The sequence below is a fragment of the Halichoeres trimaculatus genome, unplaced genomic scaffold (genome assembly GCF_033239565.1).
Source record: "Halichoeres trimaculatus isolate MK-OKI-2021-1 unplaced genomic scaffold, fHalTri1.1 fHalTri1_scaffold_2, whole genome shotgun sequence".
Classification (NCBI taxonomy): Eukaryota; Metazoa; Chordata; class Actinopteri; order Labriformes; family Labridae; genus Halichoeres; species Halichoeres trimaculatus.
In genome coordinates this window covers 12,325,736-12,349,346 of record NW_027437180.1, presented here as the reverse complement: position 1 = coordinate 12,349,346, position 23,611 = coordinate 12,325,736, and the positions used below count along the sequence as shown (strand labels likewise).

General features: G+C 39.6%; 3 protein-coding genes across 7 annotated transcripts; all 3 read right to left on the bottom strand.

The window, feature by feature from the left end:
• Positions 1-102: 102 nt before the first annotated feature.
• On the bottom strand, positions 103-8,208 carry syngr2b (synaptogyrin 2b). The gene is made up of 4 exons (XM_074689122.1): positions 7,913-8,208; positions 5,212-5,449; positions 4,162-4,298; positions 103-2,376 (listed from the first exon to the last, which is right to left on the bottom strand). The coding sequence occupies exons 1-4, from the start codon at positions 8,021-8,023 to the stop codon at positions 2,101-2,103; spliced, it is 762 nt and encodes a 253-aa protein (XP_074545223.1). The 5' UTR covers positions 8,024-8,208; the 3' UTR covers positions 103-2,100.
• A 144-nt stretch (positions 8,209-8,352) lies between these two features.
• On the bottom strand, positions 8,353-14,907 carry LOC141801469 (Fc receptor-like protein 3). Of its 3 annotated transcripts, XM_074684517.1 has the most exons (12): positions 14,808-14,907; positions 14,693-14,719; positions 14,435-14,561; positions 14,177-14,352; positions 11,707-11,893; positions 11,296-11,402; positions 10,944-11,213; positions 10,454-10,861; positions 10,354-10,381; positions 8,997-9,045; positions 8,794-8,859; positions 8,353-8,463 (listed from the first exon to the last, which is right to left on the bottom strand). In XM_074684517.1, exons 1-12 carry the CDS (start codon positions 14,836-14,838, stop codon positions 8,371-8,373), a joined length of 1,569 nt encoding a protein of 522 aa, XP_074540618.1. In that variant the 5' UTR covers positions 14,839-14,907; the 3' UTR covers positions 8,353-8,370. The 3 variants fall into 3 exon arrangements, with proteins under 3 accessions (XP_074540618.1, XP_074540620.1, XP_074540630.1); XM_074684519.1 differs by lacking the exons at positions 14,177-14,352; positions 14,435-14,561; positions 14,693-14,719; positions 14,808-14,907 and adding an exon at positions 13,614-13,769; XM_074684529.1 differs by lacking the exons at positions 14,177-14,352; positions 14,435-14,561; positions 14,693-14,719; positions 14,808-14,907 and adding an exon at positions 13,618-13,769.
• A 324-nt stretch (positions 14,908-15,231) lies between these two features.
• Positions 15,232-23,541, bottom strand: LOC141801444 (Fc receptor-like protein 5). Of its 3 annotated transcripts, XM_074684516.1 has the most exons (10): positions 23,438-23,541; positions 23,308-23,334; positions 22,916-23,194; positions 22,535-22,831; positions 20,342-20,614; positions 19,880-20,254; positions 17,415-17,525; positions 17,300-17,321; positions 17,124-17,220; positions 15,240-15,348 (listed from the first exon to the last, which is right to left on the bottom strand). In XM_074684516.1, the coding sequence occupies exons 1-10, from the start codon at positions 23,487-23,489 to the stop codon at positions 15,328-15,330; spliced, it is 1,554 nt and encodes a 517-aa protein (XP_074540617.1). In that variant the 5' UTR covers positions 23,490-23,541; the 3' UTR covers positions 15,240-15,327. The 3 variants fall into 3 exon arrangements, with proteins under 3 accessions (XP_074540602.1, XP_074540610.1, XP_074540617.1); XM_074684501.1 differs by having other exon boundaries at positions 15,232-17,220; XM_074684509.1 differs by having other exon boundaries at positions 15,232-17,220; positions 19,922-20,254.
• Between the last annotated feature and the right edge of the window lie 70 nt (positions 23,542-23,611).

Sequence of the window (23,611 nt, the reverse complement as noted above, 5' to 3'; positions counted from 1 at the left end):
AGGAAATGATGCTGTCGTTTGTCATGAAGATGTGTCCAAAAAACAAATGAAAGCGAAAGAGCTCACGGTGACACAAAGACTTAATATTTGATAAAAAGACGGAATAAAAAAAAGAGAGGTCTAGCAATCTAAACAATATTGTTTTGCCAGTTTTGATCAAATTTATGAAGGCATCACAAATTTAGTGATTTTACAATTTACCCTGTCTAACAAAACAAGATGCCTAAAGAAGTACAACTTTTTAACAAGTAATGTAAATCAACTACAAAATTTTCTACATGCACGACCAAATTTATAGAGTTTAGGGAAGCATCAGTCAAGTCATTCAGGTAGGTGAGAAGCTGCATCCTTAGAGACAGGAATAGAAAACATTTAAACGTTCACTAAAGGGCAAATTTAACAATTTTCAAGGGCACGAAAATCAACTTTGCACAGATCATCAGCCACAGCTCGTTCGGCTGTGATACACAGCCATTTGGCAGAAATAGATCTCAGTATTTAATCATGGCACACTTTATTTACCCTTCTACCCCAAATCTAACCAACTCATTATTTCACTCCACAACAAATCAGCAAAAGCAGTGTTTTTAAGTCGCTAAGTGCCCACGTATGTCCTGCACATCTTCCCCCCTCCCCACCGCCCAAACTATTATCAAAAATGACTCCCCCCACACCCTCAATGCGAAACCACAACTGTGTCGTATTTAATAAATATACCCACATTCAAAGGTCTGGTCTTTCATTCACAGATCTAAATTCATCTGACACCTCACTCCATGTCTTGAATACCCTGGACTGTTGTAAGATGAGATTGTTGACATGTAAAACTGACAAATGTGTAAAACTGAGAAAGGTGTCACAGTCAGGCACAATGCAGCTGAGTAAACCAGTGGGACATGCTTTCAAAGGTCACCATTTCTGACTGGGGTGTTAACATGTCACCAGTAAAACATACAGCTGCAGTCTGTTTTCAGCAGTTAAGATCATTGCGCCTGTAAACAGGAGATACACATCAGCATTAACAAGAAGTCACAGAGGCCTAGCAGGAGGGGTGAGGCTGCTGTGTGGCAGTGAGCCGTGTTACTAGAAGCTAATAAGTCACCGTTCAGTGTGAGCTCACACTCAGTGGATAAACCTGTTCAATAAGTTATCTAGAAGCTCCGCCCTCCTTTCTATCACAGTGTTAGCTACAGGCTCAAGGGCAGCTCTGACTAAAATAACACCTCTGCAGATGACCAAATTAAACCCAGTACAACACAAACATGAAGATACTTTTATGGTCTTTATGAGAGCATTTTCTGCATGGGAGCTCCATAAAAAAAGGCTTGTTAGGTTTGCAATATCAGGGTCATCAACCTGAGGCACAAATGTTGACAACTTGGCAACTGTAATGTTAAATGGCTAACAAACATAAAGGAAAAATCTTCACAGGGCCTACTACACATACAAAGAAAATTAGAACATTTGGCTAGTAGTGGTCTTTTTGCACTACACCCTGATCCTTGTCTGTAGGTCCTCAAATTAAATACACTGGAGTGGAAGAGTTCACAAAGTCCAATAAGAAGAGAAATTCAGGCAAATACAACCGTCAAAATGGCAGCTTTGCATAGTGACATCTCTGTACAAATGCACATTCTCAGGTTTCCAACAGAGAGAAGCGAGGAGCACATGAGCGTTGGATTCCTCCTCTCTGATTGGAGCATTCATAGGTTTTTTTCATGATGTCACAAACTGCAACCTTTGAGCTCCTGGAGACACTCCAACTACCTCTCCCCTTCAGGATAAGCTGATTTGAGGTAAAAGTTGCATCTTTGCACAAAGGTCTAAAGTCAGATTACCCAATCATCAGAGCTAATCTTAACAGTCAGCCTGATGTCTTGAACCCTGAACAGACCCTTGAACCTTTCTGTCCCTCATCTCTGACTGGAAGGTGCACTGCTCAGATTCTCCTGGTTTGATCTGACACATTTTAGAAAGTGTGTTCAACCAAACATAATACCACATCAATATGATATGAATCTGAATCTGTGTAGTGCACCTACAATCAGTCCATCCACAGGTGACCTAGGACACCTCCACGTCATATGACCTCCCTTTGTCTCAGTAGTTTGGCGGCTGATAGCCGATGTCTCCTTGTGGCTGTGGCTGTGAGGAGAAGGGAGGCTGTGGGTGCATGTCGGGCACACTGCTTGGATAGGTGGTGTAAGTGGTGGGGGTATAAGTAGTAGGAGTGTAGGTGGTGGGGTTGTAGGAGGTGGGGGCGTAGGTTGGAGGGTAGGGGGTGTGCTGATCCGGTGGTGGCTCTGCGTAGGTCGGGATGGTAACTTCATTTACACCTCGGCGGAAACGTCCCAGAGCAAAGTAGGTCAGGATCCCCTGTGAAAAAAAGACAGAATATATTATACAGCAAGGGATTTTATAAAGCTACTGAACTGTTTTTATTGCACAGTAATATATAGTTGATAAACCCAAAGGATGCTCCACACTTACTCTGAAAATACCTTGTATTAAGGCTACACAACTTAACATTAACAAATTAAACTTCAAAGCCAGGAAGAGATTTCCCTGAGAAATTAAAACCAGTGTTGTCAGAAAAATTTAGTTAAGTGGACAAAACGATACCAATGTTGGAAATTTACGCATTACCTCTGAAAAATATAGTTAAAGCGTGATAGTATAGTTAAAGAGTGAGAGTTTAAACTCTCTTGTCTGCGTATTGAACGGACTAGACTGCACTATAGAACAAAAAGATCAGAAAACTCTAGTGAGCCAAAACTTTTAGAGCTCCCTCTGGTGACTAGCTGTGATATGTGTCTTAAATCCTCTCTCCTTCATAATATTTACTGGAACTTGGGTTACGCTATAAAGTTCAAAAAACGCAAAATGGAGCACCCTCCAACTAAAAACTGATAAAGGTGCAAAGCTTAACGAGTCTTTGCAATGGCTGGAAAAGTTAGCACATAAAATGTCTGTTCTCAATTTTTAATCTATCTACCTGCAGGTAAAGACTGGCATTCAGGAGAAAAATCCCCTACCCCTGTTCTCTTCTGTTTGACTTCTACACAACATGCACCTATGACCCATCCTGGGAGTGGGACTTGGAAGTCACTCCACCAATCCACAGGGCTTCTGGTGGTCTCAAGGTGACTCTCATTGAAACAGCTCTTTGCAGAATATTCTGAGCCTGATTTACAAAAGTACTGAATGATTTCTGCACAGGCTCAACTTGTGCAAATGTGCCAAAAAGACTTTGGCTTATCCACAAACCCCATGCAAATAATGAAGTGCCCCACACACTGCAAACAGCTTCTCTGTACTCCGGTGTTATTTACTGACATTCAGATGAGCCATTATGCAATCAATTGGAGCTGAACAGGCCCTTTCTGTGCAAACTCGCCTTATTGCAAAAGCACATTGTTAACAAACGATGACACTGACAGACACACATAGAAGGAAATTTTTATCATCTGCTAAGAGGAGGTTCAATTACACTGTGGTATTTATGAGTGCCAAAACGGAAACTTTTCACTGATCAAGAACGATTAGACTTCCCCATGACCTTAAAGTAATACTTCATTTAATTTTTGCACAAGTTTGGTATAATGATTGTGATAACCAGGGTTTTAGTCAGTCTGGGTCTGTCTGTGGCTCTGCCTGCTCGTAAAAATGCTGTGCTGTAATGCATGACAAAATGTTGTTTTTCTTTTACTTTACGCTAACTGAACAAGCTGCTTTTTTCCAAGTTATTCCAGGAATCCGGCTGCTTATAAACTGTGAAATTTTGTGTTGCAGCTGTCATAAGTTGACTTCAAAAGGTTAAAGACTTTCCCCCCTCCAGTTAACTCATCAAATATGTGGATAAACTATCTCTGTCAGGATGAGAGCCCACAGCTCAGCTCAGCTCAGCAGAACTTGGATGCCCTTATTCGCTCTGTGATGAAGACCTCGATACAGAACTTCAGCAAACAATCTGAAATTCTTGGTACCAATATTTACTCTCATTGAATTTTCCCCTTAGTTTAAACAAACACACAACGACAGTATCTACCGTTCATTTACCAAGCTCTTGACCAAAAAGCAAACAATCGTATCAAGACCTCCAATAACGAGGCTATAATCCAAGCTGTTCGTAATAAAACAAGAGTTCAGCAGCGTCCTTACCCATGTTGCTATGGAGAAGAATGAAAAGGCCACAGTGGCACGTGCAGCATCCATTGGTATTCCTCCAGTTTCATGAGTTTTACCCCACTGACTGGCCAACAGGCAGAAACACACAAACCACAGGAAGGTCCACGCCCCTGGAAAACATACAATGACACAGATGCACAAACATGCATGCAGATATAAAAGATTGTTTCCACAGCAGGAAAGGTCATCTGAAATGCTCAGCGATATGAAAAGTAAACCCCTGTGAAAATCATACAAAAGAACGAAAACAATGTTCACAGAATAAAAAAACAGACTGAGGTTTGCTTCCATCCACACAAATGACCACTAGTTGTTTTTCAAATGACCCCTTCATTGTTTTCTGAAAGAATAGCTGACTGTGATCTGTGTCGTGTACAGCTGATGAATGTTTAATTTCCTCTAAATGTGCGACGTCACCCTCCCCTCCTCCACCCTGCTGCTCACACTTCAGCGGTGAATAACATGGTATGTTTTGTCAGGAATAACAGGCAGAGGTTTGTCCCAGATTATGACAATACACAGGCTTTGTGTATGAGGCGTTCACATGCAGATGAGAATAACTGAAGCAGAAAGGCTGAGAAGAGGAGAAAACCATCTGTGGTGAAATAATGTCGGGGACATGAATTCAAATAAAAATATCATAAATGTTCACAACATTACAAGATGCAGCAGCTATGAAAAATATACAAATTTAAGGTCAAATTTAAATTTTTAATCACTTTTTTAATATGTTGACCAACAAGTCAATTTCTGTGTGTCTGCTCTTGTGTGCTGAGCAGTTGGTGTTAAAGCAAACCAGCAGCAGTTTGGAGGAAGAGAAAGTGGCAGTCAAGTCAAAACAGACAATAACCTGAAAACAGATAAAACACATTTAACAAAACTGATTTCTAGGTTATTGTTCTCCTGCTATGTGCCAGACATTTAAAACACACAAACTTTTCTCCTCTCAGGTTTTAAAAGTTGTTTTTTTATGTAACTTCAAAGCTAAAAAGCTAAGAAACAAATGTTATCAGTATCCCTCACCTGAGAATCCCAGGTCTGCTATAACAGCATACTTCCTCTCCTGTGCATTGCTCGTATAAGGTACGTATACATCCAGAATCAGGAAAGCCACACACGCCAGGAAGGCGATCACCCCGATGCCGACAGCGTAATGACATGCCGAGTCGTTCTGGTTAAAGATGCACTTTGCTTCAGGACTGTCGGGGGTGTTGATGTATCCCTCTGTGGTGATGCAGGCGAACACCACCAAGGCAAATATCTACAGTGATGAAGAGCAGAAAGGAAGACAGCCTTCAATGATTTGCAGACAGACAAGGATAAACTGTGCAGTTAAAGGAACATGGTGCTGGCTTTTTTAAGTTTACCCATTAACCTCACATTGAATACCAAAGATTATTTTGAGCACTGTTGAGTTTTAACTTCTTGGCTTGAGTTCTGTTTCAAAATCTCAACAGTGAGGCTCCAACATGTGTAAACATTCACATCAGTCAAATGCTGAAGTTTATTAGAAAATACTTCAAGGTGATTTAAAAAAAACCAACATTTCTTTCATTAGATGGAAATCAAATAAACATTAAAAAGAGGCATGAAAATCATTTGGTCACTAGAGCAATCACAAAGGAACTTGTTTAATTCTCTCTGCTCTCCTGTTGCCATGTGTTTACAGAGTGAAGAGCCCTGAAGGCCGCCTGCTGCCTCTGACTGTCCCGTGCTCTGCTGCTGCCTGCTCCGCTTACCCACCTAACCATGTGACCTACTTCTGAGGGCAGCTGCCTGCCATGTGACTGCAGAGATGCCACCAACTCGCTAACAAGTCTCATTATGAGATCTGGGAGGAGGATAGAGAGCGACTGTTCGACCGGTGGGAAGGAGGATGAGGTGAAGGGGCGGAGGGAGAAACTGGCCACAGTCCTGCTGATGTGATGAGACAAAAGTACCAAAAAGTAGGAGTGGAGGGAGACACTGGAGAGGTGGATATGAGGGACAAAACACATGAAGCAAATGAGCCTGGAGGGCTGGTAGCTGAAGAGCTGGTGGACATGTCTGTACATAAATAGACAGAGGGAAAGTGTGTTGAGTGACAAATGCCAAAAACATGACTTAACACAAAGTCTTTGGGCTTTTTAGCTGGCGTTTAGCCTCATGTGGAGGAAATATACAGTATGAATGCAGGCAAATAAGGTACTGAACCATAATCAACTTTTATAACATCTTTAAGCCAACCACAGGGATATAAAGAGATGTGATTTTCAATCCTTGATGAATAAAATTCAATGTGAGCAGCCAGGTTTGTTCCAGGAACAGGTCTTGTGCATTATGGGACATATAGGCGGGGTTTCTGAAAAACAGTCCCCTCTTGTACCATTGATTCTGGCTCAGGCTAAGATTACAATCACCAGATATAAATGGTGGTTAAGAGGAGTTGAGCACAGCTGCACAAGATATGCATTGGGGTGTGTGTGTGTGTGTGTGTGTGTGTATGCACGCACAGACGGGCATGTGAAAGGGAAATCAGTGAAGCACATTCACCTAGAATAAAAGTGAGGGTCCACTGAGGGCAGAGGTATCATCTTACCTGTCCAGTGTTTACCAGTTACATACACATAATCCCCCCAACCCCTCCTCCTCCCCCCAACACACACACACACACACACACACACACACACACATACACACACACACACACACACACACACACACACACACACACACACACACACACTAGGTTTCCTAAACACAGGCACATAGACACTGAGAACCGAGGGCACATTCTGTCCTCAGAGCTCACACTGAACACACCACATAACCCTGCTATAGTGGGTCAATTTATCACTTCCTTCAATTTACAGGAGCTGTGGGCTGAGCACCTGGTTTCAGCTTCATCCAAACAAGCGGACAAATAATAACTTCGGCATTTGTAACACAAACATGAGTCCGTCAGGTGATGAATCAATTCAAGGTTTATAAAAGTGAAGATCCTGTAGTCTGACCTCATCATGGAGATGTTTGAGGAAGCAACTCAAACCCAACCTGGGCTCACTATCAGCCAAGGAAAAGATTAGGATCTGCTGCATAACCTGTCTGGTGGGAATCATTTTGGACTTTTTTTTTAACTGTCTCAAGCACAGGACAAATCTATACGTTTTGCTTAGTAACAGGTGATATGCAGCATGAGGCATCTTCCTTGGCCTTTACATGCCCTTCCCTAAAAACAACCCTTAATTCAAAGTGAATTTGAAAATGTAGGTTGCTGCATTTGTCTATTTTATACCACAATTAACCACATGGATAAAAATGAATATATAAAGTGCTTGCTATATGAGTCTTAAGGCAGATAGTCTAAGTCTACGTCTCAGTGTCTGACAGTTTTCAGTTTTTGTCCTCTGACAGTGGCGGTGTTGACCTGCGCTGTCGCCAAGCTGCTGTGACACACCAGCTGTGTGTGTGTGTGTGTGTGTGTGTGTGTGTGTGTGTGTGTGTGTGTGTGTGTGTGTGTGTGTGTGTGTGTGTGCAACATGACGCTCCGCGGAGACGCTGCTGTAGCCGCCTGTTGCTCAGTCCAGCAAACCTCATGCACAAACACATCATTTCACCGCTCGTGAGGGGGTTCACAGGCCGCGTGCCAGGCGCACCTGTTCACTGACCAGGTTGAATAACACCACTGACTTATTTGGCGTCCTGAAGGACACAACTGTTACTTTTTAAGTGAGCCCTCACTCACCCAACTGAGAAACCGCACGATAGTGAGCGGTTGTCGGACAAACTTGTTGACGTCGAAGCCTCCTCCCGCGAGCGAAGATCCGTACGCAGTCGCGCCGCCCGTCTCCTCCATGTCTCTCCCGCTCAACCTTTCCTCCGGAGTTCTGGCTTTCACAGACCTGACAGGACAGCCCCCTGCTCAGTTAAACTTAACTTGCACTATGTCTGACCTCTGCCGTGCTGCTCCACTTGCCGAAGAAGACGAGACACCCAGAGGAGCTGCGCAGGCGGCTGCGCGTCAGAGGGGCGGAGCTGACCGGTGAGCAGCCAAGAAAGTGATCATGTGTGTCTGTTATCGCTGATTTCATACCTCCCATTTTACAGATAAATAAAATGACTATTCATGGTGAAAGAGACTGGGCGACATTGGTATCATTGGATGTTTATTTCTTCAAAACAGTCTGTATACACATCACAACATTAGACCCTTTGGGAATCCTCAAAGGCTTCATCCTCTATGGTCTTCCCCCTCTTCACAATTTGGGGCCATTCATCTACAGAGGCTTCAGATGTCTGAGGAACAAAGCAGTTAAAGGGAAGTTCATCTGAGACCATTGTTTGACAAAGAAAAACTGTTTTTTCATTGAAAAGTTGGCAAAAATATTATGTGACTTCTTAGAGAAGATGAAAAACAATCTGAAGACAAATGGTTGAGAGATTAAAATCAACTCATGGTAATAAGACACCTAAATATGCAAGAAATGTCATTTTTCACCCATCTTCCTGAAACGGGAGTCCACTGCACTACACTCTTAAACTGGTGAGAACAGATGGGTAAGCAGATCATGAAACTGTCTGCTTGTTTAAACAGCTGACTGATCTGTTGATTTAAATTTTCCTCACCTGATCAAACTCTCCTCCTTCAGCTGCCCTCGCCAAATCAACATCCTCGTCATACTCTGTCACATCCTGTAAAAAGAGAAACTTGTAGAGCTGTTTCACAGTAAAGATATCACAATATGCACTGTTTAAATAAGTAAAAATAAAACATATGGGTGAAGTGAACAGCTTGATGTAAACAGATGAAGATGCAGATATAGACTGACCAGGTCACCCTCAAATGCAGCATTAGTTCTGTTCATCTCCAAGATCCACCTGAGGGGAGGGGCAGTAGGTCATCACATTGACAGGTCTAGCATAAATGTTACAACATTTTAGTAAAACTAAAGGTATCGAGGTTTTTTTTTAAGAGGATTTGCATTTTATGGGACATGATTAAGCATTTTATATCCACGGGGTATAAAAGGACTTTAAGGTCCTGCTAAGACACTGTCACACGTCACTCCCCCAACTCTTCTTGTTTACTTTTGGGCTACATTGTCAGCAGTCTCCAAACAGCCAAAATGTCAAAAAAGAAGAAATTTCCTGTTCCTAGGATTGGATTGACAGCCTTCTCAAATTAGATGTAATTTAGTGAACCAAACCTTTAATTAATGGCAGTAAGGGAGAATAAGCAATGATGACTCAGTATCAAGTGTAAGTGTTCTACAAGAGGTGACAACCTCACCAAAAAAGAGTCATCACTTTTTTACCCCATCTGTGTCAAACTAAGCAGTTTCTGTTTACTTATGAAGGAAAGTGCAAAAAACTGTAATCCCTGAAGTGTCCACTTGAGGGTGTCACCAAAATCTTACAAAGCTTATGATAGCCCAAATAAAACATTTGACAGAGGAATTAAACATGTATCCACTGCTGATTATTATTATTATTATTTTTTCAAATTTCAATTAAAATTTTGCCATTTTTACATTTTAAATATTTTTCTCTAGATTTTTGCTCATTTTTCAGAATTTTTGCAGTTTTTTTATTTCAATTTTTGACTTTTTTGTTTAGGAAAAACAATTTTTAAGGTTAAGCAAATTTCAATGTTTTTTCATTTTTGCTAAATTTAGCAAATTATTTAAAATTCAATTTTTTAACTTTTGCAATTTTTTTTAAACTTTCTGAAAAAAAGTTGACTTTTGCAAATTTTTGAAATTCATAATTTTTTTAAATTCATAAATTTTGCAAATTTTTGAAATGTTTGACATAACATTTCTTTCAAAAATATCTGCAAATGTATTAAAAATAGAAACAAAAATCACATGTTCAATTTTGAAAACACAAAAAATATTTTAGATAATTATTCACTGGATTTTTGTGTAGAATTTTATTCACATTTTGTCTTTATTGTGAAGATAAAGTAGATTTTGTGGCTCCTGAATGACTTCAATCCAGGTGACCTGAGGCAAAATGGCTGTTACGATGGTAAAGGTTGCAGACCCCTAATCTAGATCATGTTGTGGCCGATATTGAGAGTCCAGGCTACTTAAATAGTGTTGTAGCCAATAGCTAGGCAGCAAGATAACGGCCCTCAACTCCCTTCTTTTATGATTTCAGGAGTCAAACAGTTAAAATACTCACAGAGACTTCTCTCCAAACTCCCTCCTCCCTGAAAGGAAAATAAAAACTTTTATATACTGGGGTAATAAGGGGGCAAATACTGCAGACATCATGGACTTACTGAACAGCACTCCAATCCAACAGCAAACACAGACCAGGAGAATCAGGAATGTAAAACATCCAAAGACAACAACCACCACCAGGAGTGGAAGACTATTCACAACTTCTCTATCCAGATAGTGTCTCCTGCTCCTCACAGCAGTGGAGTTATCGAAGCTGTCGGACACCTCACAGTGGTACGTCCCAGCACTGCTCCTCCCCACGGACATCAGGAGAATGGACTGCTCTGGAGGCTGGTGCACCACATGGTAGAAGCTTCCTCGACCACTGAGAAGAGTTTTGTTGAGGAACCATTGGTACTGTAGGTGAGTTCCCTTTGCTGCTTTGCAGTAGAGCCTGAGTCCAACCACAGCAAAGTCTTCTCCAACATCAGACTCGTAGTGTATTTTCACGGGACCTCCGACCGGCTCTGTTGAATTGGAGGACATCATGAAAATTTCAGTTGTACCAAATAATTTTTGTCAGCACTTTCCAAAAGAAAATGCACATACCAACTTCTAAGGGAATCCATTCACTGTACACAGTCCTCTCTCCTTGACGTGCCTGGCACTGAAACCACCCTGAATGCTGGCCCAAGACCAAAGGCACCTTAAATGTGGCCTTTGTCTCATTAGATGTCATATTATGAATCTGTGCTGTGCCGTTAAACAGCTTGAAGATGACAGGAGGATGGCCTTTTGTCGACTGACAGGTGACCACAGCAAAGTAGAGGGAATCATCCTTTAAAACGCTGAATGAGATATCAGGTTTTGACACAAGATCTGAGGGAACAGGTTGCAGAGTTAGTTCACTGAAAGCATCTATATGAATTTATAGGACTGTGTACTACAGATGAAAACACACCTTTGACTGTGATCAGGACTTCACTGCTGTTGGAGTGGAAGCTCTCTGTGTGATTGAAGGTGTTGCTGGCAACACACATGTAGAAGCCACTGTCTTTGGAGGTAACACTGAGGGTGACACAGGATTTCACTGTTTGAAGTATTTGATGATGATGATGCAAATTGTCTCAAACATTTAGATAAGGCAGCTCGGAAGATGTTGGGAGTGTGGCATTAACCTTCTCGAAAACATTTAATTAAAATTTTTAAAAGGCACTGGGGTTGAAGTTGAAGCAGTCACTTATAGCTGATTACACCATTATTTCATGACCTTGAGCTCTTTAATTAATTATTACAAATAGATAAACAACTCACAAAAACATAAAAATCTCAAAGCAGTATGTAGCAGTGTTAAATCAGCCATCCATCTCACCTGGGGATCAAGAGCTGATCATCTGCAGCTCTGTGATGAGGAGACAAGGAGACACGCTGGTTATTCAGAAACCAGGTGTAGGAGACATAACTTCCTGTGGTAACATCACAGCGCAGATCCAGTTCCCTCCCCTCAAACATCTCCTGCTGGCCTGACCTGACGACAACCTTCGCGCCTTGTACCGGTACTGCAACAAGGACACAGAAATAGAAAGACACCCTGGTTTTATTTCCATCGAACAAGAGAAAAGTCTGTGCCTTCATGTATTGTTTATTGTTGAATAATATTACTGTTCTTGCACATTCATCTCACCATGCGCTTTGGCTCAACACCGCCTCACTTAAGGAGGCACTATGGGAGTAAACTTTGAAGATCCTTTACAGCATGGCTCTGGTATATGGAGCCATAGTGAGGCCATTAGTTTATTGAGTAATGGGCTCTGACAATACTTTCATGTACTTAAATGTGTTATTTCATAAATTTCAGTAAAATGTTACATTATTGAAAGTCATTATAATAAAATAAAAGTCATTTTGGAAAATTTTTATAATCTTATTTTAAGTTAACACAAGGTATTTTGCGCCTTTTCCCCAAAGATTATGGATGTAAATTAACTTTAGCTACCTCTAGTACAGTTAATTGGCAGTACAATGTAAAGCATCTAATAAAAAAAAGAATAGAGTAAAAAAAAAGTACATATTTCTGTGCAAAACTGGTATAATCCTCAAAACTCTGCTTTAATTCACCTTTTTTTCTCAAAAAAGAAATAACCTCATGTTTACCTCACGTCTATCTTGCAGGCATACTGCTTTTAAGCCGAGCACAGTGGAAGCATGGTTGTAAAAGTAGGGGCACATTGCCTTGTTCTTTTTATGTATCAACACTTCTGACTGGTGTTGCTTACAGAAAATATATAAAAAATGATATTTCAAAATCAGACCTGAAGCCTCACAGACTATACAAAAGGAAGCCTGAATGAGTGATAAAAAACAGTGCATTTGATGATAAAAAAAAAAAATTCTTAAAACTGGTGACACTGTGCAGCAAATCTTGAAATAAGTACATGAAAACCAGAAATAAGTAGGCCTTGTTAGGTAATCCAATGTGTTAAGATAAGAAGACAATGTTTTTCTTTAGATTAAGATACTTGAAAACAAACTTCCAGCAGCTCAATATTAAGTGTAATTAACTGAATATAAGCACAATGTCAGCAAATGAATGCTTTGGAGCAAGAAAAATACCGTTAAATACTCTATAAGAGAATCATGTTTCTTGATCCAAGCTTGAAACAAACATGATCCCATATTAAGACTCATGAACTGGATACAACACATTGCTAGTTAAAACTGATCTCTCTCTCTCTCTCTCTCTTTATATATATATATATATATATATATATATATATATATATATATATATATATATATATATATATATATATATATATATATATATATATATATGAGTTTAAAGTGTGAATTTTGTATTCTTTTATTAAATCAATAAATGATGCTTGATGGCACATTTGATATATATATATATATATATATATATATATATATATATATATATATATATATATATATATATATATATATATATATATATTTCAATCACATTGCACGTAATAATGGACCGTGGGGTGTGTGACTAGTTATAATCCTATGCACATTGTTTTTACCTGCCTGACTCGAACCCTCTTCTTTGTTCTGGGCGGAGGGTAAGCGTGGTTACCTCAGCCAATCACAGAGCGCCCAGTGCGCATGTGACTTTGCGTCTTGATTAGCGAGTGGAAGAAGCTACCCCTAACGGTTACGATAGTGGGCGTAGCACGGAGCAAGAAAAACACAAACAAACGCCAAACAGATAGAGCTTATTGCTAAATAAAACTTGAATAAGACTTTTACTCGCTTTCGGACACTTTGAGAGCAGCTTGAGAAGAAGAGCGACGCAAGTTGGCTGTCTGCTGAGCAGGTATGTCCATTCCCCCTGATTAGCTTGTGCTAACATGCCAAGTCTGGTATAGCTCTGTAGTCTCTCCCACGTAGAAATGCGATGCAGCGGCTGTTGCTAGGCTAGTGAATGTGCTCACGTAATCACTGTCAGAGGCAGTGGGTGTGCTCTGCTGCTGGTATTAATCCAAGAAGGAGGAGCCCAGTTTGAATTTGTGTTTACTAAGGAGTAACGATGATTCTGAAATACTTAAAAAAATGATTTATTTTGGTAAGACTTTCGGGGTGTGAACCAGTGACGCTTATTTCAACAGCTTTTTACTTTATGATCCTCTGCCCACCTGTGACAAAAACAGCACACTCATGCTCAATTTAAGATTAATACTGTACACTCAAGGATAAAAAAAAAACACCTAGAAGAAATTTGAAAACAAGTTAATCCAAGAATTTAAATCTTGGCAAGTGATGAAAAATTTGCAGTGTATCCGGGGCTTTCTTAAATGTAACTGAAGACTTACCAATAACCTTCAGGTAGTGTGTGATGCTGACCGTGGGCTCGATCTTGGAGTTGTTCTGGGCTCTGGCCACACACTCCAGGTTACCATCATGACGAGGTCTGATGTAGAGGGGGAAGGTTGCAATCTGCCCAGCCATAGAGGTGTATTCAGCCAACACCCTTTTACGGTCACCCTCCCTTTGTTGAAAATCAGAGACGTGTTCAATCATCACAAAATGGTTTAAATGCTTTGTTTACGTTAACAAGAACAAATACTCACTTGAATAACTGCAGCAGGATGGACTCGTTTTTAGGGTAGGTCAGAAGTTTACAGTTTAAGTTTACAACAGTTTCCAGCAGAGCCTCTGAAGGGCCAAAGAGCTGTGGGCGGCCCAGAACTGACTGACCTATCAGCAACACAAGATAAAATAGTTACCGTACACGAATTCACACCTGGATAACAACAGTAGTAATGAGCTACAAAATCAGTATGATCAAAATACTAGATTACAAACAGTAACATGCTAAAACACTTAACTGTTCTCCTGGCTACAGGAGCACAACCCTGGAGAGAGGATAAAAGAAATGAAATAAGAGGAGTTTCATACAACAGATATACATGTACCACAGTGGGCTTGTGTTTGTAAGCTTACCCAGTACGATCACAAAGACAAATGGAAACATCCTTAAAAAAATTATGAGTCTTTCAGGTATGGTAAGTCTTTGCTGTGAGGTTCAGGAATTTTGACAGTTATAGACGAAGGGTTGAGGCGCTGTGGGTGAAAAAATACACACACTCTTCACAACGTGCAAAAAGCTGATAAGGATAGGGTCAACCTCCCTGCCACACACCCCTTTCTCTGTCACATCATAAGATGCATCTGTACTCCAAACAGGGTCGTGAAATGGATATAAAAAGAGAAGAAGCAAATGTGTCATCGAGCATCATTTATTGATTTAAATAAAAGAACACAAAATTCACACTTTAAACTCAGAAAAAAAAACACACAACAGTATATTTAAGTTTATAATGATGGTTTGGTTTTTCAAGAAGCTTTTGAGCTCCAAAAAGTCACACTTAGAATCCATGCAGTACAACATAAAACATGTGGGCTGGGTCTGAAATAAAGAATAAAGAGCATGAAGAGGCCACGGCTGGAAGCTCCCCATGGGTCACACTGTGAGCTCTATGAGCTAAAAACACAAAAATGAGACAACAGGGTCAGTTATTATCAAATCAATCACTTAGTTTTTATTTGGCCTTTTATTGAACTCATTACTGCTAATGTCAAAATTATTAGGTTTTAAAGGATAGAGCAGAAAAAAATCTGGGATAATCATTTCAGTCAGGCTAATATACAAACTCAAGCATTTTTTATTTATAAGTTTTCAACAATTTCAATTTTTAATGATATTCTTTAAATATTTTCCGTCTTTTGACATCTGAAGGTTAGCAGGACTTCAACTTTTAATTCAAGGGTTTAGTTACTGCATCATCCTGTGATCAAGCCACACCTTTTGGAGTCTGGAAAATTTGATATATTTGCTATTTTCAACGACAAAACACATTTCCAGAGCATTTTTCCCTTATCACTAACAGCCTGACACCCTGTTTAAAAACACTGTTGAAATTCATCTGTCACTTCTAAACTAGATTATTATGATTCTCTGTGATCAGGCAGGTTAATCAGTGTCAAAATAAACTCTTTGTATCCTGAATACTCCTACAATAAAAAACACTGAAATCTTAGCAAGTGTTTCTCTCTTATTTTTATTCAAAAACCATCTTAATGGACGTAATATGAGCCATATTCACCCCACAAGTAAGGAAAAAAGGTCTTCTTTCAAGATAATCAAAAAGAAAAATGATGCCTCAATTGCTTCCTGGGAGTAAAACAAATTTGCCAACAGGATAAAAAAAAATACCACTGGTTTAGTTTCTTGAATGCATGCGCAGTACTCTCTGGAGAGCTGACTCCACTTCCTCCTTTCTTTGAGGGGCAAACGTAAACAGAGTCTTCGTCAGTTCAGAGGTCATTACAGCCACACAGTGCTGTCTGGAGTGACACAGACTGCAACAGAGGACTAACCCGGAGCGGACCATGATGGAATATTGGTGAAAAACACGAGTTTTTGGACGATTAATGCAGTTTTAGGAGCAGCGCTGTCTATGCCCTGACGGATCCCATTATACGGACGTCCGCTGCACGATTTTGGATCTAAATATCTCCTGAAGCACTGCTTGGATCAGGAAAGCCTTCTGAGTGAGTATTTTGTGCTACTTCATTCTATAAACAATGTAAAAGCTGTATAAACCGAACTTATCCGTTAAGCAATTATTCTTATTTCATGACACTTGACAAACACATCCCTCTTTTCCCATGGCAGATTTTTTGACATACACCTCAGGTGTGATTTATTTCATTAATCTCTTGAAAAAGGAGATTTTTCTGGACCTGTCAGGTGAATGCAGCTCATAATTAGTCCAATAAAACATTTTAATATATTTGAGATAAAACGCTAGCTTAGATTTCAGTTTTGCAGTGGATAACGTTTCTGCTGACAAGTAATGAGATCATATTCCTGTAATTTATGCTTCATCTCAGGTCATAAAGCAGAACCCAAAATCCTCATTTAACCCACAAACTGCTGAGGAGAAAGAAAATAAAGAAGAAAGGACATTATTTCTCCAGAAGAACATTACACGTCCTTAATGAAGGTCTCCACGTGGTAGCTAAAGCTCCTGACAGCTGTGTCAAAGACAGAGCCTTCTGTTATCAGGCACCTGCTCTGTGGAGGCTTTAATTTGTTCTGCAGCAGCAGGAGGAAGACACTCTCTTCTTTTATGAGTAGGCATTAAACTTTCAACAAAGCATATGGGCTCAGGCCTTCTTCAGACTAGTCACAGGTTTATTCCTCCGTGGGCTCCTCTTGTGATTGTAGGCGGTGTTTGTTTCCAGCATACATACCTGACTCTGAACATCGCAGTCTGCAGATGCAGTAAAAGCCCGTGAGCCTCTCGACAGGGACACACGTGCAGACAGACTGAGCCCGTCAAAACCAGCACTGGAAGATACACACACATTTGATCAGGGTGAGATACAGAATTAAACACTTTCTACATGTCTGTAAAGTTGTTACTCACTCTGAAGGAGCGTGACCATGGGCTGTGGAAAGAGTAGAGAGGTGTAAACAATCAATGTGTGTACAGTTAACATTTATACAATTTTTTTGTTTTTCACGAAAACATGAGCACACACCTCGATCCTGGTCTAAGACTTTGTAAATTAAGAATAAACCAGCAAGAAGAATCAGAAGAACGAAGCTGCAGAACACAATGATGATGACCTCCATGGTGGTTGTGAGAGCATCTGTGGAGGAAAAGAGACAATGAAGTGTTTAAAAGCCAAGACACAAGACATTTAGACGCATACATTTTTATTATACTTAGTTTGTTGTAGTAGTAAGGGAAAATTTACTGATAAATTCAGTTGCAGTTTCTGTGTAAGTAATAGTAAAAGGTTTGATGAATCTTAATTAAAAAAAAGTCTTAAAAAAACATCTCAAACATTTCTTGCAATTCGTACATTCATTTATGTCAAAAGAGTCACAAAACAAGACTAACAAGACTATCACTTTATATATCAGAGACAGCTTAATATGGTGCTGCATGTACTTTCGTGCTTAGCTTAGCTTAGCTGAGATTTCAGACTGATATGTCAGAATATCAAAAGCCCATATGAATTTACACTGATTAAAAAAAAAACTAATACTCTTTTTTTTTTTTTTCTCAAATGCTGGTGGGTGATGCTGAAACTAGCATCTGATTTTGTAGCTCTCAGTTTGGCTTTGAAGGGGAAGGTTAAAGCTAATACAGAACGCGTGTGTACCCAAAATTCACACTGGGGGCTAATTGCAGAACACCACTGCTTGCATAAAAATGAAGATGCCATTGCGCCCCCTAGGGACTAAAAACTGCAGCCCCTCGGGCGACTTTGAGCTACAGCCCTGAAATTTGGTGGGCATAACAAGCACGCCCAGCCCTACAAAAAAGTCTCTTACGACTAACGTGATTTCCGAACATGAACTTGGCTATTTGGACCTAAACGTCGAAATTTAGCGGTTTTGGGCTACGTATTTGAACGAACTCGTCCTAGGTTTTTTGACTTATGAACTCCAAACTTGGCCTGAGTTTACTACCCACAGTGAAGATCAATAAAGAATATTCTATTCTATTCTATTCTATTCTATTCTATTCTATTCTATTCTATTCTTATATTTCTGACTGCTATTCTATTTGTTCCAGTGTAACACATTTGTGAGATTTAACAGTTTTTTTTTCTGTTGAAAGCACATTGGACTTGACCCAGAACAATTATATCTAAACTGCCTTCATGCAGAAATAATCCTTCTTTTACAAAAATAAATTTCACTAATAGAATCAAGTTTTAACAAAACTAAAACTTTATTATAAAAAAGTCTGGAGACTCTCTTTGATAATGCAGTCCACAACTGCTTAATCGGTGTTTCATGATTCTGGATCAAATATTGTGTTTGATTATTTTGTAGCTTCTCTAGTCCAGATCAAGGTTATAATAGCTAACTAAAACGAAAATAAAAAGGAAAACTAAAATTTAAAATACATTGCAGTTAACTCAAATTAATAAAAACTAGAAAAGAAAATAAAAACGATAAGTAAACTAAAACTGTATCTTGTGTTCACAAAACTAACTGAAACTAACTAAAATTAAAGCCAAATTGCCCTTAGTTGTAGTTTTTGACAATATTAATAGCCTTTAGGATTTAAATTAATCCGACACATTTCCCAACCAATTTTATGACAGTTTTCGGCAGTTGTCAGTGCCGCACAGCACCATCATAGCGACATATAGGGACGAGCTTGTTTACTGCACTGACTGGCTGTGCTCTGTGCTGCGACCAAACATAGTGGAGCAATGAATCAGAGCATCTGTAATAGTTTAATTTCATGTGAGTCTGTCTTTATTGTTACAGCGTCCAAGTTTCTAATTATTAAAGCTCATATTGTATTGTTTTATGTAATTTATGTTTTTATTATTTTTATGTAATTTATGTCAACATTATTTCATATAATTTATGTTTATATTTGTATACTAAGTTTATACTAGTTTCTTGTTTTTAAGACAGCAGCCAACAGTTCAGTATCAGCATTGACTGAGCAGTGAGCACTATGTTGAACTGGGAAATAAACTGTATTACAAAATATTTACTCTGACCTTTTTGAATCTTGCACCTGGTTAATAAGGTTTTAAAAAAACTACAACTAAACTAAAACTAAGCATTGTTGCAAAAATTAAAACTAAATAAAAACTAGAATGCCCGCTCTAAAACTAATTAAAACTAAACTGTAATGGAAAAAAATGTCAAAACTAACTAAAACTAAACTATAATGACAAATCCAAAACTATTATAACCTTGGTCCCGATCTGTCTGAGTATAGTTGTTCTGTGTTAGATCCTGGTTTCTATAACCTTCCTCAACAGCCAAACTGGAAGCTGTGAATCAGTTTCTAACTTTAGTGTCCTCTCTGGCAGGGAGGTTGTGGATGAGCCAGGCTGGTTCATTATCAAGTCCGTTGCAAACTGACTGGCTGCTGGTGGTTACTTTTAATTAAGCAAGAAAAACAATCAATATCTATCAAGTTAATTTTCTCTTAACACAATTCATATATCCCAAAGTTTCATACTGTTTTGTTCAGGACACTCATTTTCCACGTCTTCTCTTTCACCTGTGACTCGGACCAGAACAGCTGCGCTCTTCATCCAGGGTCCAGAGTCATCGTAGGTGTTCCTGGCCCTGCAGCGGTAATACCCAGACTCCTCTGGGCCAATCCTGGTCAGCATAAGGGTTTGACCATTGCCAGCCAGGGCATAGTGAGACAGTGTGGGTTTAATATGAGAGCCTTCAGAGAGCTCAGAGACAAGGACAGAGTCATTGAAGATCCATGAGATCTGGGGGAAAGTGCCTCTGCTGACTTCACAGTTCAGCGTTGCAGCAGTCAGCAGAAAATCAGCTCTGTAGAGATATTCAACGTCCACTCTCACATCACCACCAACTGGAACTTAACAGGAAGACAGAGTTAGAAAAAGGCAGCCCTGAAACTTTACACTTCAAAAATATAAGTCTCACTGGTATCTGTGTCTCATACCTACTTCCAGAGACACAGGCTCACTCATCAACTCCTGCACCTCATTTTTCATCCGACACTGAGCCACCCCCATGTCCAAACCAGGTACGATTTCAACAGGAAACCAAGCAGTGAGGGATTCAGAGGCTGTGACAGGCCCTACCTCCCTGTCATCCAGTAAAAGAGAAAAGTTGACAGGTGGACTGCCCCTGGTGGACCAGCAGCTCACATTGCCTTGGTAAACTCCTCCGATTTTAAAGATGGAGAAAGAGATCTGTGGTTTGGAGATGTGCGCTGGTGGAGGAATGGAGAGATAGGAAAATAATCTTACAATTTATCCAATAAGTTTAACACATCAGGAGTGTGTGTTTGAAAGGGTGCTAATGAGGATTGTGTGCTTGTTTGAAACTCTTGTTTTTTGAGCAGGATTTCTACTTTCAAACTTTACTGAACAATGAAAATATTTCAGGAAAATTAGACTAAGAGGAGAAAATATCTTATACAGGAAACTAAAGAGTCAAAAGTAGAGTAAGCTATATCAACAAGAAGAATAAAAACCTTTTTTTAAAAAAAAAACTTAGTGAATAATGGAACCGTAGGTACTTTTTTAAAATAAATTAGTTTGAGGGTGTTAGTGTACAGTGAAATGTTTTTCCAGGAAGTCAGACTGTTTGTAGCTAACATGCTTACAGTGACACTGCTAACATGCTAATGTTATACAGGTACAAATTTAACATCCTAAACTAGCACATTAGCTTTAGCTTCAGCATGCCAGTGTTTGGTAGTTAACCCTAAAGAATATAACCCCAGTAATGGAAATGTCACGAGTGGCAGGTACACGGCAGTACTTAGCCATGTCGTGTTCTGGCAGGTCTGTGGAAAATGCCGTGTGTTGATTGGTCATCAGCAGATGCCAATTTTGATAAGTTGTGGTACCTTTGACTATTTAGTCCATGGACTTAGTCCAAACCTATTAGTTGGTGTTAGGGCTGAACAATTTTGGAAAATAATCTAATTGTGATTTTTTTGAACCAATATTGCGATTGCAATTAAGCATACGATTTTTTTTTTTTTTTGGGGGGGGGGGTGTTTATCTTTTACATTATTCATTTCACACAATCAATAAATCATTTTATAGTAAGACCAACACAACAAAGGATAATGTTATAAACAAGTCTTTCCTGTAGGCCAGGCCTACATGTTATGATGAAATGAGATGAACTGATGCATGAATTGATACGAATGATGTATCTTTAACTCATACAACCACAGTAGAATATTGACTGATTGATTTAACTTCAAGCTTCGTCGATGTGTAATAAAATTATCATTAATTACCTTAAATAAAATCAGAGAAAAGAGAAAAGCACTGCAAAACGGGCGTGGTATGAACAATAATCTGAAAAATAATTATGAATCCTCTCTTCTGTGAATTTTGCACAAAATAAAGAGCATAAAACCAAATCTCTGACTAAACCACTAAAATGTGTCAACATATGGAAAATGAAAGAGAAACACTGTGTAAACATAGATATCAAATGTATAAAAATCTTACTGATCTGTCATCAGTAACAAAACACAAAATAAAGTGCAGAAATGTAAATAAAAAAGTTTAGTCTCAACCACTGAAATATGTGTGGATTGCACTTTTTGAATGCACCTTAAAACGTATTTCTCTTTAATTGCAGCCTTTGGGATTTGAAAATTGTGTTCTACTTCATCATGATGTCGGTTTAAATTCGATTAATTGTTCAGCCCTAGTTGGTGTACTAAGAAAATGAGATATTACACTTTCTTTTGTCGACTCTGACAGTCTATGAGGGCCACAGTATCAGGCCACCACATTACACTTGGCCTTTGTGGCATACACATGCCAGAAGCCTCAGAGCTACTGCCACATGACATGACCAACCTGTAGCACGTTGTTTGTCACTTTTTTGCTTTTGCTTGATTTATCAGACAAATATCAGCATGTGCAAAGTGTTTTGGTGATAGCTATGGAGGCCTTACATTTAAAATTAAAAATCAACCTCAGAGTCACAAATTTAAAAAACGAAACCATCCAATCAAATAAATAAACATCATCCTCTGGGGCATGGTAAAGTCTGTACCAAACTGCAAACCTTAAGTTTTAAGACATCCACTGGTAAAACAGAGACTTTGACAACTTTGATCATATATGTTTTTTTCCTGCCTGGGGACACGGACACATACCTTTGACTGTCACCAGCATTTCTGAACTCGTGGAAAACCTCCTGATGTCATGTACCTGGGACCAAGCCATGCAATAATAGCTCCCAGTCTGCTCTGGAGTTACATTCTCCAACACCAGCTTGTTCCCAGTGAGGTGAAGGACAGGTGAGGTTGAAGGTGTCACCTCTTTCCTGTTGAAAAACCAGGTGTAGGACAGGTGGGAGCCCTTTGATACGTTGCAGCTTAGAATGATGCGTGACCCCTCATACGTGACAGGAGGGAAAGGGTCAGAGAGGACTCTGGTATTTAGTGCTGGAGCTGGAAATGAGAAAACAGCATGAGATCGAAATAAAGAATGATGAGATAAATGCATGTTTAGATGTATTCATAACCTTTACTCACTGACAACACTCAGTTTGATGTTGTTGCTGACTCCTGTGCTCCCTCCTGCTGTTGCCTCGCAGTGATAGGACCCCTCTGATGCTGCAGAGACCTTAAACAAAAAGGGTGCAGGTTGGTCGCCCTCAACATCAACGCTGGAGGCAATTGGGACGCCATCCATAAGCAGCTCGTATGTGACTGGAGAAGGAGAGAGAGGAGCAAAACAGCGGAAAGCCACCCTGGACCTCAGGTACGCCAAGTCCGGACCAGTCAGTACTGGGTGAAGAGAAACTGATCCACCTGAAGATACATGTGAGCGAACATGAGCGCCATTGACTGTTGTATTTCTTATTGTGAGACCGAAAGGAGAAGTAACTCTTAGTAAACTAGACACCACATCTTTAACTACTTACTTATCTCGATGAACCACAATGCCAGAGCTGAGAAAAACAAATCAACAAAATGTTTCTGTGATGATTCAAGTCCATCAAAAAAAAAAACTTAAGTTGCTTTTAAACAAAAAAAAGAAATCAACCAACTCACCCAAAATTGGCAATGATTTAGAGCGTAGATTCTTCATAACAGGGCTGTGCATCTATCTTTGACATGGTTTCTCTTGTTTGGTACGTTGTGTGTCTGTGTGAAAGTGCATGCGTGTGTGTGGACATGGAGTGTGCGTACATGCTATGGGTGTCAACATGTGTTGCAAGTAGATAA